Here is a 12,782-nt window from a genome sequence, read left to right on the forward strand (position 1 = left end):
ATGGTTACACAAGTATATTTTAGATGCTACATAGCAAAATTTGCCATGTTCTATAAATGTAAATTTTCCATAATATTTAAATTGAAATTGCCATGGCAACTTAAAATAAAATTTGCAATGGCAACTTAAACTAAAATTTTACATGTGAAATAAAAGTATTTTTGACATGACAAAAAATGGAGTTAAATTTGCCATGGCAAAAGTGAAGTAAAAATTTGCCAAAAATGGAGTTAAATTTGCCATGGCAAAAGTGAAATAAAAATTTGCCATGGCAAAAAATGTATTAATTTTGCCATGGCCAAAAATGGAGTACTTTTGCCATGGAATAAATTTTAGAAATGGCATGGCTATACAAGTATACTTACCGTGCTGTCTAAATTTGCTATCATATTTAAAACAAAATTGCCATGCTCTTTACAATAAATTTGCCATGGCAACTTAAAGTAAAATTTGTCGTGTGAATAAAAGTATTTTTACCATGGCAAAAATGGAGTAAAATTTGCCAAACAAGGGCATGAAAAGGCTATAGATGTTCTTAACATTCAGAAAAATACATAAAAAAAGAAATTTGTAACCAATGCCACCGCTTGAATTGATTTGTAAAATACATAGACTGTAAAAATTTGTGAAATTGTTGACATGATTCTTAGAGACAAAAATTTTGTATGCTAATAATTTGAGGCATTCATGCATGGGTGGTTGGTAATTGTAGGCATTCACGCACAGGATGGTTCAGAAGCATTTAGAGGGAGCCACATAGGGATCCAAACATTGCTCACCTTCAAAACCTAGTTCGTGACGCTGCGCGGTCCTAATCCAAAGGAGCAACACCTCACACACCCGAGCTTCGTGCAGCTCGTCTCCCTCGAGCTCGCACCCGAGCCTCGTGCAGCCTTCCGCATGCAACCCTCCGAGCTCATTGCCTACCATGGACTGGACATCATGGCAACTTTGTACATGACACAATCTTTGAGCATGGCAAAAATTATTCTAATTCTATGATGGTATCAGGTAAACTTGTATATGTCCGAGGACGTGGACAGTGAAACTGCAATCACAAAATTAGCATGGCAACTTTGTACATGACACAATCTTTGAGCATGGCAAAAATTACTGCTATGCTAACGTTTTATGAAGCTACAGTTGTGTACTGAAAAATTGTCGTGTTTCCCACACTAAAACTACCATCTCACGGCCTCACCACTCCAAAAAATTGCCATCTTGATAAGAAAGTTGCGATGGTGTTTTCTCTGCTCGTCTAGCCAATTTATATGGATATAATCTCATGCATATCTGCTTTCTCTACTCTAAAACTAAAAATGTTGCTCCTCTGCCAATATAGTGACTGCAATCATGAAATCTGCCGTGCATCTACTGCATCATGGCATGGCAAAAAATTGTAGACGATTAACCGAACAAATATGAAAGAAGGTTCAGCGGGATGCTACCTGCAGAGAAATGAATCCAATGGCGGGGTCTTGTGCGGTGAGTCGCCGTGGCGATCTAGCTCGAATTTCGGATGTGGCTTTGACCCCGCTTGGGTTGTTAGGAGAAAATCAGGGTGCGCCTTCGCCGTGCCATCAGCCTCCGCGTCAGTGAGGACACATGGACGACAGCAAGTAGGGACGGCATGCGCCCTTGCAGCTCGATGGAAGTAGAGGACCGCCATGTCAGTCCTAGAGCCCGATCCGTCGCGCCCGCCCAAAGCCTACAGCTGCAGGGATCACCGCCCCTGTGGAACACGTCGGCGTTGTCTTCGCCGTTTCTATGCCCCTCCGTGCCCCGCCTCCTCGAGCAGCGCCGCGGGGACAACTTTGCTCCACCCCCATCCGCGTCCAACCTCCTCTAGAAGCGCCACCACCTAAAAATTGCCATAGTGTTTACACTAAAGTTGCCATGATATGTTTCTTCTAGTTTTATAGCTACCATTGTATTCCAACTACTTTTCACAGCAAATTATATTAATTAACCATAGAAATTTTTAGTAATTAACCACGGCAAATTTAATTCATGGATCATGGAAATTTTTAGTGATTTATCATGACAAATGTAGTTTATAGATCGTGACACTTTTAGTTTATAGATTATGGCAATTCTAGTATTTTGACCATGATTTTTTTTGTATAAACCATGGCAAATTTTAGTGCATGTATCATGAAAAAATTAAGTAATTCGCCATGGCAATTTTAGTTTTTGGTTCATGCAAAATTTGAGTCATCAACTATGCATTTTTAAACTATTTGACGACGGATATTTTTTTAATTATGAACCATGTAAAAATTATTTCATGAATCATGGCAGATTTTAGTGATTCTCCCTGGCAACTTTAGTTTTTAGTTCCCTCTTTTATAACATGTCAAAATTTACTTTAAACGTAGAAGAAAAGGTAGTTGAAACATAACTTTAGTGTAAATACCATGTCAATTTATGTGAAATAGACATGACAACTTTTAACCGCCAAAAAATATCGTCGAAATATATCGATATGAGATCTAATTTTGAAGTCCTTGTCGCGATGATTTAATGGTGAAAACGGATTTTCAATTAGATTTTTCATTCAAGAGATAAAACATTTAAAGTTTAAAAACCTCAAAAGTTTCTCGCTGACATCATTTGCTTTATCCCTTTTGCATGCATGTGTGAAAGAAATAAAAAGCTGAGCTGTCACAATGAATGGCTAGAAGGGCGTTATCCTTCAAGCCACATGTGCCCACAAGTGTGGTACAGGATCGGCATGTGTGGCACTTATCAGCGTATACGAAGTTTAGCTTGGGAGGTGACAAATAAAAATGCGGGAAGAAGAGTCAGAACGATTGATGTTGAACGATTAGAATAGGTGTCCCCCGTTGCAACAACGCACGGACAATTACGATAGTTTATAAGAAAAATAAGATACTCTGACAGGCTAGCGCTATGTTTGATAGCAAATTATCATAAAAACTAAAGTATCAAAAACTATAGTAATTTTGTCAATAGGTATACCATACCATGGTTTTAATTTAATAGAGTTTTTTGAAGTATTCAAAATACAGAGAACATGTTTGGCTTGGCTACACCATACGATGCTGTAAATTTTGCTAGCTAGCCGTTAGCCTCCAAGCAGACGCATCTAGCTACGCGCAGCTGGCCGGTTGTATTGCGTCAAAATAGTTGTAGGTTGGCTGACCCTCCATAAGAATAGAAGCATGCACAAAGGACGGAACGACGGCTATCTTGTACAGTATATATTTTTAAAGGCCATGCAACACGGCGTTGCCAGTAACTCACCGGACGGCAGAGCTACGCAAGCGGCCCCATTCTTTTGTGTCACCATTGAGGCGGAGCGGAGCTGCGCACAGAGGGAGCGAGGCCTTTTTTTAGATCGAGAGTTGTTGAGTATAGCGGGGAAGAAGATAACGAGGACATGGAGCATGTGATCCCGAGCACCAGTGATCGCGGATGAACAGTAAAATCCGAAAAAAATAGTAAAAGTTCAAAAAATTCTGATTTTTTTTTTAAGAAACTTTGATGTTTTTTCTACATGCATGCCAAGTTTCATGATGAAATGACATTTGTGGAGGTCTCGGCAAAAAAATAAAATCATGCTCAATAAAACTAATTTTGGAAGCATTTTGCAGCATCAATTTTTTTTTTGCCGAGACCTGCATGAATGTCATTTTGTCATGAATTTTGCACGCATGTAGAAAAAGCATCAATATTTGTTGCCAAAAAATACAGATTTTTTTGAACTTTTTAAATATATTTTTCGTGTGTACTGTAGCAAAAGGTGCCTGTGAGCTCGAGCTCACAATAGCACTTCCTGGCCAGATTCTTCTTTTCAGCTGCTCTGTTTTTGAAAAAGAGGTCCGAGGTTCTTTTTATTAAACAGAGAAAAAACCACAAACCACAGTTTGACCAATATTGCAGTATTAAAATCACAGGTGTTAGGGGTAACCAACAGCTCATTGTAAATAAAACTCGGTGGTAATCTTAAAAACTATAGCATTTTTAAAATACTTAGAAAATACTTTGCTCTCCGGCCTAGACCTTATATCCATTCATCATTTCATTTAGTACGTGGGAACTTAAATATATAATATAATAATAAATCAATTTAAGCTGCTCTGGCCACGGGGTCGCAGGCAGGACCAAGCCCGATGAGATTGACCACGGGCCGGGCCCGGGTGTGCATCCTGGGCACCGTCACGGTCAGTACGCCGTGGGGAGCTCCTAACGGGCGCCTTTAGCGCCCGTTGGCAGTTCGGGCACCCACGCGGCTGTGAACTGCGCCGGCCCAGGATCGCCTGCTTCGCTCGCCCCTTGATCGCCTCCTTCGCTCCCATCGATCAGAGTTCACCGGTCGACAGCTGGCCAGTTGACCGGTCAACTGTTGACTTTTGACAAAAAAAATTAAAAGAAAATCTTGAATTCCAATTTTTAGTTTTTTTTGGAAAGAAAGTCCAGAAACATAAAAAGTTCATGAACTTGAAAAAACATTGATTTTGAAAAAAATTCAGCAAATATGAAAAATAATTCATCGATTTTGGAAAAAAGTTCATCAAAAATGATTAAAAGTTCATCAATTTTGAAAAAGAGTTTGTCGATTTTGAAAAAAGGTTCATCAAATTTGAATAAAGTTCATGGAATTTAAAAAAAATGTATTTTTCGTTTTTTGTTCGTGATTTCAAAATGTGTTCATAGTTTTAAATTTATACACATTTTCAAATTTTGTTCACAATTTTAAATTATTCAGTGTACATCAAAAAATGTTCAATGGGTATTTAAATGGTTTTTCAGCTGTCGGGGAAACTGATCCACGAACACCTATGGGGCCGGCGGACCGAGCCCCTTTCGGTTCGGCGGGGGGCGGAGGTCGCACGAAGAGCAGATCGAGGCGAAGCACACGGCAGTTTACCCAGCTTCGGAGCTCTCCGGAGAGATAATACTCCTACTGCTGCTTGTCTGATTCTATTATGTTCTTGCTCGAGAGTGAGCTAAGTGTTTTCTGGCTTGCGAAAATGAGTCGACCCCCTTCTACGTTGCGCATGGGCCTCCTTTTATACGCTAAAGAGGTCACCGACAGGTGGCAACGTAAACAAGGGTAGAAATGTAAAAAGCGAGGTGGTTGGTACAGTTGCTTGTACAGTGTTTCCTACCTAACCCTGACGGCGGGGGACAAGGGCATTAAATGCCCGTCTGTGTCGCCCAAACAGTGCAGGAAGGTACCGTCAGGGACGCCACCGCTCGCCACGACGGCAGTCTTGTCAGCTCCGCATGCCACCGCGCACCGCTGGCTGCACAGCCTTCCGCCACGCGTGCCTGGAAAGGCCCCCAGAGCGACACGTTGGTGGATGTGCTGGAGCGTGGGTACAGAGTAGCCGCCTGCCGCGGCAAGCGTCTTGCCGCGGCTGTTGTCTTGTCGGGTCCGGAAGCTTGTCGCTCACCGGGCCTCGAGATGCCTTGGTTGGTCTTCCCGACAAACTCCTCTTGCCGGGGCCTTGTTGCCTTGCCGGGGCGCGTGGCGCGTCGCGGCAAGTTCCTTGGGATGCCTTGGTTGGCCTTCCCGGCAAGCTCCTCTTGCCGGGGCCTTGCCTCCTTGACTTGAATACTTTGTTCTTGAATGACTCCAAAGGAAACCACGGAAGACCTTGGCGGTCGCCCGGCAAGCCTTGCCGCGGGGCGCTACAACTGCCCGTGCACAAGTTCGGGGTACTAGGATACCCCTACTCTAGTACACCGACAGGAGCCCCCGGGCCTGGGCCACACACGGTGCCGAGCGCTGTTGGGCCAGGCCCAAAACAGGGCACGGGCACACACGGCCTGGGCCACGCTGAATCCTGCTCCGTATCCACCGTGCCCTCCCCTAACGGCACGCGTCAAAGATGTCGGGGAAACTGATCCACGAACACCTATGGGGCCGGCGGACCGAGCCCCTTTCGGTTCGGCAGGGGGCGGAGGTCGCACGAAGAGCATATCGAGGCGAAGCACACGGCAGTTTACCCAGCTTCGGAGCTCTCCGGAGAGATAATACTCCTACTGCCGCTTGTCTGATTCTATTATGTTCTTGCTCGAGAGTGAGCTAAGTGTTTTCTGGCTTGCGAAAATGAGTCGAACCCCTTCTACGTTGCGCATGGGCCTCCTTTTATACGCTAAAGGGGTCACCGACAGATGGCAACGTAAACAAGGGTACAAATGTAAAAAGCAAGGTGGTTGGTACAGTTGCTTGTATATTGTTTCCTACCTAACCCTGATGGCAGGGGACAAGGGCATTAAATGCCCGTCTGTGTCGCCCAAACAGTGTAGGAAGGTACCGTCAGGGACGCCACCGCTCGCCACGACGGCAGTCTTGTCAGCTCCGCATGCCACCGCGCACCGCTGGCTGCACAGCCTTCCGCCACACGCGCCTGGAAAGGCCCCCAGAGCGACACGTTGGTGGATGTGCTGGAGCGTGGGTACAGAGTGGCCGCCTGCCGCGGCAAGCGCCTTGCCGCGGCCGTTGTCTTGTCGGGTTCGGAAGCTTGTCGCTCACCGGGCCTCGAGATGCCTTGGTTGGTCTTCCCGGCAAGCTCCTCTTGCCGGGGCCTTGTTGCCTTGCCGGGGCGCGTGGCGCGTCGCGGCAAGTTCCTTGGGATGCCTTGGTTGGCCTTCCCAGCAAGCTCCTCTTGCCGGGGCCTTGCCTCCTTGACTTGAATACTTTGTTCTTGAATGGCTCCAAAGGAAATCACGGAGGACCTTGGCGGTCGCCCGGTAAGCCTTGCCGCAGGGCGCTGCAACTGCCCGTGCACAAGTTCGGGGTATTAGGGTACCCCTACTCTAGTACACCGACATCAGCGTATATCACAAAATTGTTCAATGTGTAGTTAAAAAAATTCAGATTATATTACAAAAATGTTCAATGTATAAAATTTGTTCATCTTATATAAAAAAAATGTATAAATATGTTTTAAACTAAACCACAAACATGTTCGCCGTGCAGTTAAAAATTGTTCATCGTACACCGAAAAAATTGTTCATTGTATATTTGAAAATCGCTCATCGTATATAAATTTTTGTTCATGTTCTCAATAATTGTTCATGTTTTAAAAATTGATGGAATTTTAAAATTTTAAAAAGTTCACCAACCATGAAAACAGTTCATCAAGATTAAAAAAAAGGTCATCAATTTTGGAAAAAAGTTCATCGATTTGAAAAAGAGTTCACGGGTTTTCAAAAAACGGTTCACGAATTCGAAAAAGTTCATAAAGTAGGAAAAGGTTCATCGATTTTAAAAAAAAGTTCATCGATTTGAAAAAGATTTCACGGATTTTCAAAAAGGGTTCACGAATTCAAAAAAGTTCACCAATCATGAAAAAAGTTCATCAAAAATGGAAAAAGGTTCATCGATTTTGGAAAAAAGTTTATCAATTTGAAAAAGTTCATTCATTTTTGAAAAATTCACATAAAATCAAAAAGTTCTTCAAATTTGACAAAAAAAACTCACAAAACTTTCAAAAGATCATCGCTTTTTCAAAAAAAATGCTCATGCATTCAAAAAGAAAAAAAACAAATGTAAAGAAATTAAAAGAGAACGAACAATGAAATAAAAAACCATCACAAAAAGCTGTCCAGAAAAAAACAAAAACGAAAAAACCGAGCTGGTAGCTTCCAAAGACCGAGCTTCCACGAACTGAGAACAACATAAGAAGAAAAACGAAGAGATTAGTCACAAGTGTGAAGAAGTCGTGGTGGTTAGTGCCTTCGCTGACTAAACGGTTGGTCTTGTGTTCGAACCTTGTTGCCGCAACATTTTTTGGAATTTAACAGAAGAAGAAAAAAGTTAAATGGGCTGGCCCATGTCGCATCGATGGAAGGAGGCGGGGTGTGCGCCCGTTTGCGCCGACGCCTGTAACGGGTGCAACGGGCGCCATATAGGAATCTTGTTGCCGCAACATTTTTTGGAATTTAACAGAAGAAGAAAAAAGTTAAATGGGCTGGCCCATGTCGCATCGATGGAAGGAGGCGGGGTGTGCGCCCGTTTGCGCCGACGCCTGTAACGGGTGCAACGGGCGCCATATAGGAAATGCCTACGCCGTGGGCGTACTCGGCCGTGATGCCGTCGGCGTCCACCATCCCCGGCAGCCGGAACTTCCTCGCGAAGCTGCCTCGGCGGCCGTGGACTTCCGCGTCACCAGCGTCCAGCTCGGTGCGTATGACGAGGTACCTCCCGTCCTCAATCTCCACCCTGATCTCCTCCTTCCTCACGCCTAATCGAACGTACACCACTCATGTCGATGTCACGGCCAAAATTAAGAAACAGAAATAGTGCGGGGAGGAGCGGCAGGAGCGGGCCGAGTTACCGGGGAGGTCGGCGGAGTAGATATGCGCGGCGCCGGTCTCATCCCAGCTGACGTGGTTGGGCGGCCGCGTCGACGGAGCCGGAGGCGAAGAGGAAGAAGCCAGGACGGAGAGCTGCCACTGCCACCACTGCCATGGATGAACCGCCCGGAATCCTTGGTGCTGCTGCACCCCCCGCATCGGGTAATCCATGGGAATCTTTTGTAAACTAGTGCTGCCTTCTTGTTCTGTTAGCTTTGCTTTGCCGCATCTGTATAGTTCATTCGCTCTAAATAGCAGAGCTCAGGGTGAAGCTGCAACTTGCGTCGCAACATGTGCGGTGCCGCGCCCATGTGCGGAAAAGCAAAGCGTACGTCAATCGACAGGACGCTATCGCCTGCGAATAATATCTCGGTAGCTGGGAGGGCTCTGACACTCGTGGACATGGCGTACGGCTTGGTCCACGACTAGAAGGGCTGTGTCGTTGGTATTGTTTTTGTGGGAGTGACTACTATAGAAGAACAGCTTGTGGTGCAAAAATAGAAAAACGGATCTGGGCCGTCAGATCTAGTGTGGATGGTACAGATACTAGTGGAGGGATCCTAGGCCACTTAATGTGCATTTTATGAAAACACCCTGCTGGCAGTTAGATGTCAAATAGACTTTTGCAGTAACAACCTTCACTTTTTCATGTCCAAACGTTCTGTTATAAGACTGTAATATCTAAACACGTTCATTCCTGCTCCCTCCTTTTGCACATATGTATTGCATGCCTATTAAGTACAATACTGGGTTCCACCACATCAACTAATTATGCCAGAAACTTGAACAAGATGATCAATCAAGAGTATGTAAACATCTGTCAAAGATATTTAAGTACATGAAAAAAAATCAAAACACCCTCTTGGCCTCTTCAACTACATGGCCAACTGGACCATCACAGGCACTAATGAGTGAGTACGTGTAAGTTGAACCATCTCAGGCACAAGGAATTCTACATATCAAACTGGACTATCCCTAGAACAATTGTTGAGTACATGTCAAACTAGAGCATCCCAGGCACAACACAAGAAGATATACATAAAGTTATAAATAACATGACAGGATCAACAACCATTGCTAGCGAAAACTGCATCAACGTTGCTACTTTGATGGTACAGAACAGTTGCCTCCAGCCGTAGTGCTTCTTGCTCGAGCTTCTTGTCCTGGGAGACATCAAACTAACAAATGCGATTGAGTTAGCACAAGTCCATGTATGTGTCATACATTCATGCTTAAACCTGTGTGCTGCACATACCTAAACTATGTTTATGCTAAAACTGGCAGACAAGCCAACTACTTTGTGGATCATCCTAACTTACCAATAATGTAACAAATTATATAAACATTATTTATCCTGTACAGGAAAAGCACTCCAGTGCATTTTATTCATATAGTCAGATACAAACAACCGGCGGAATTAGGCAATACAATTATTTTTACATATAAGCTTGAGCTCACATGAGAAAGCAGAATCCTATTAGAAATCCATCCTTTATAAGCCTTGGCATTATCAAAGTCTGTCGAATGTAAAAATAAGAAAAAAACATATCATATGATAAAATAATATGATGAATCCTCGAAGCCACTGGACATTTTTATCAGTCAAAACTGGTCACGAGTTCGAGAAGAATAACATTAGCAGAACCACCCTAATATAACTAGTGAACCATGTATTAAGTATAATAATACACGCAACAATCTCTATTCTCGACATTGTATAGCGTGAAAAATATGCACGCTGCAAATAGTCATTTCTACACTTACCATAACATCATCACTATAGAAGCATTGCGGAATTAATCGTTGAGCACTGTTGACCAATTCCATGGCTGCAAAGAATTTTCACGAACATCACACATGGGATCAACATAATGTTAGGCACATCAAACATATTCTTACTTTCTTGGACCGATGTTCTCACCTGATAGTGCTGCTGCACATGCTATGATCACTGGAATTATGGGCTCTATTAAAGGCGATGCCGAACTGCTCCCGTCCATTACTGGATCCTGAGATGAGAATTACAACGTGAGGAGTGAAATAAGCTTTTCTAGGGCAGATGTTAGGCACATGGATCACATCAGTGGCATAGCCTACGGCAAATACTATAGTTTAGCCACAAAAAGGAATATATTATAAGGTCTTGTTGCAACTTGTGCATCGTAACACTCATGGTCAAGACATTGTTAGGAGTTATAGAATGTATGATCATGGATGTGTCTGAGTGAAAACTGAAGTTGAGGAGTAACAACAGGAATTCAATTGTCACCATGGAGCCCGAGATCATTTATCTTTCAAAACAACAAGCAAGAACCTTTGCTTTTCTAGTGACTCGTAACTCATAATAAGGTCACAAAGCCGCAGGAAGATGTGAAATACAGGTTCAAGATTTTTCTGTTAACAAGGTTTATTAATGTACAACATACAACTGATGATTTCTACCTCAGTTGGGTTTTCAGGAATCAGGATTATTGTGTGCGCCGGTATACAATAACTCTCCAAACAAAAACTCTATTTGACCAGAAAAGAACTCAACAAGAACAAATCGTATTTCATTAGTGCATCCTAAGTTTGTTGTCGGAGTCTACTAGCAATAATTCTTTGGCATTCTATTCTTACTCTCCCGGGGTAATTTCTCTCCTTCCCACCTTATATATATTACAGTAGCACTAGTAGTACTACGGATGTACTAGTAGTCTAGTACCCATTGACATCCTAGCATACAGTAGAATAAGGAGAAGAAAAAGAAATCTAGGCTTGCTATATGTGCCACTTAGATAGGTATTTCAGGCTGTACAATTTGCTGCCCCTTACTATTAAGGTCAGATTCTACTTGCCCAAATGTTACATTGGTTAATTTGTTTTTTCTCTTCTTTTCACCAAACATATATAATGTATGCTCATGGATCGAGTCTGCTAATGGCTCCATCCATGTCTCGAACTAATGGTCAGAACTCAGAAGGGTGTGTCTAGAACTGCTAAATTATACTAATACAATACATTTATTATAGGAATTGGTAATTGTAATCTTCACAATTAAAAAGAGCTAACTGTCCATCAACTTTTCACCGAATGGATGCGTATTGTGACGAATGGAACAACCGTAGATATTAATATTTTCAGCGCAATGTCCTAATTTCAAATTGAGGATTATCTACCCGTCCTCAACCTACTAACTTGGTTCTCCAGAGTACTTAACAGTTAAACAGAATGTCCAAATTAGACTGCCAAACCACCAAGAACAGTAGCAATACATCATCAAATCGAAGTTGCAAAAGTGCATCATTCACACACGAGCTGATTTGACATGAACAAGTACAAGAAAATAAAGCTATAGATATGCATCATACACTCTACTAGCTAATAAAATTGAGATGAAGCACAAAAGTACTAGCTAATACTACTCCCTCTGTTCCTAAATATAAGTCTTTTTAGAGATTCCACTATGAATCACATACGGATGTATATAGATGCAGTTTAAGTGTAGATTCATCCGTTTTGCTCCGTATGTAGTCCACCTAGTAGAATCGCTACAAAAACTTATATTTAGGAACGGAGTGATACAAGTTAACATCTACTCCATCGCAGGTGAATGATTAACCACCAGAAAAATTGAGATGGAGTATTAACTTGTGGAGTATTTACTAGAAAAATTAACCACCATGGTGACACCTTGTAGCTTAGCACCACGTCACAGGGGCCGGTCCGGAAGGAGCCGAGGAGCTCACCAACGACTTGCAGCCGACGAGGTCGAGGAGGACGCGGGCTGATGCTGTAGAGGCGGTGACGAACCAGCCTCTGCCGGAGCCTGAGATGGGAGGCCGTGACGAGCACACTGTGGCGCGGATCTTAGCAGTCCACAAGCTCCGATCTGGTCGGCTTCAAACTAGGCCATCGGCGGCACCGCGGGCACAAGCCATCGGAGAGATGGAACATCACCTCCGGTGTGCGTACTCGCTGGTTGAGGGGTCCGGCCCGGCGCCGTCGCCGCCGTTGTGGAGGGGAATTTTAGGTCGCTGCAACTGCGTACGTACGGGATTGGGTTTGAACAAGGACATGGGGAAGAAATTAACCTTCAGCAAGGGAGCTTTTTGCAAGTTGTACGCCCAGATCGCTACACCTGAATCTGGGTCATCGATCATCCATCCAATGGTACAGATTCGTTTTTTCTATTTTTTCACCTCAGGCTGTCATTCTATTGTAGTCGCTCCCTGTTTTTGTAAACTGAGAAGATCAGGGAGAACTGATCACCACCCTTGATTATGCTCTAGGCTGCGTCATATATACACTTACAGGACGGCATCCTGGGGAGATCATGGGTGCTCCACTACTAGAGATCGTGCGCCACTAACACTGCAGGAGGGCGCCACGATCACACGCACGCTCTACACTGTATGCCGTAGGCGATACGTACACACATGCGATATACAAATGCAGTATAATCTAAC

The 12,782-nt window shown here is 43.6% G+C and overlaps 2 protein-coding genes across 4 annotated transcripts; both read right to left on the bottom strand.

Annotated features, from left to right (window-relative positions):
- Positions 1 to 4,078: 4,078 nt before the first annotated feature.
- LOC119363473 (18.8 kDa class V heat shock protein-like) lies at positions 4,079 to 8,626 on the bottom strand. Of its 2 annotated transcripts, XM_037628834.1 has the most exons (3): positions 8,316 to 8,626; positions 8,055 to 8,222; positions 4,079 to 4,203 (listed from the first exon to the last, which is right to left on the bottom strand). In XM_037628834.1, the coding sequence occupies exons 1-3, from the start codon at positions 8,503 to 8,505 to the stop codon at positions 4,094 to 4,096; spliced, it is 468 nt and encodes a 155-aa protein (XP_037484731.1). In that variant the 5' UTR covers positions 8,506 to 8,626; the 3' UTR covers positions 4,079 to 4,093. The 2 variants fall into 2 exon arrangements, with proteins under 2 accessions (XP_037484731.1, XP_037484730.1); XM_037628833.1 differs by lacking the exon at positions 4,079 to 4,203 and having other exon boundaries at positions 7,879 to 8,222.
- A 477-nt stretch (positions 8,627 to 9,103) lies between these two features.
- Positions 9,104 to 12,383, bottom strand: LOC119363474. Of its 2 annotated transcripts, XM_037628835.1 has the most exons (5): positions 12,063 to 12,383; positions 10,256 to 10,343; positions 10,099 to 10,163; positions 9,793 to 9,851; positions 9,104 to 9,512 (listed from the first exon to the last, which is right to left on the bottom strand). In XM_037628835.1, the coding sequence occupies exons 2-5, from the start codon at positions 10,332 to 10,334 to the stop codon at positions 9,338 to 9,340; spliced, it is 378 nt and encodes a 125-aa protein (XP_037484732.1). In that variant the 5' UTR covers positions 10,335 to 10,343; positions 12,063 to 12,383; the 3' UTR covers positions 9,104 to 9,337. The 2 variants fall into 2 exon arrangements, with proteins under 2 accessions (XP_037484732.1, XP_037484733.1); XM_037628836.1 differs by lacking the exon at positions 9,793 to 9,851.
- Positions 12,384 to 12,782: the final 399 nt, after the last annotated feature.

Source organism: Triticum dicoccoides, chromosome 2B, assembly GCF_002162155.2.
Source record: "Triticum dicoccoides isolate Atlit2015 ecotype Zavitan chromosome 2B, WEW_v2.0, whole genome shotgun sequence".
NCBI lineage: Eukaryota > Viridiplantae > Streptophyta > Magnoliopsida > Poales > Poaceae > Triticum > Triticum dicoccoides.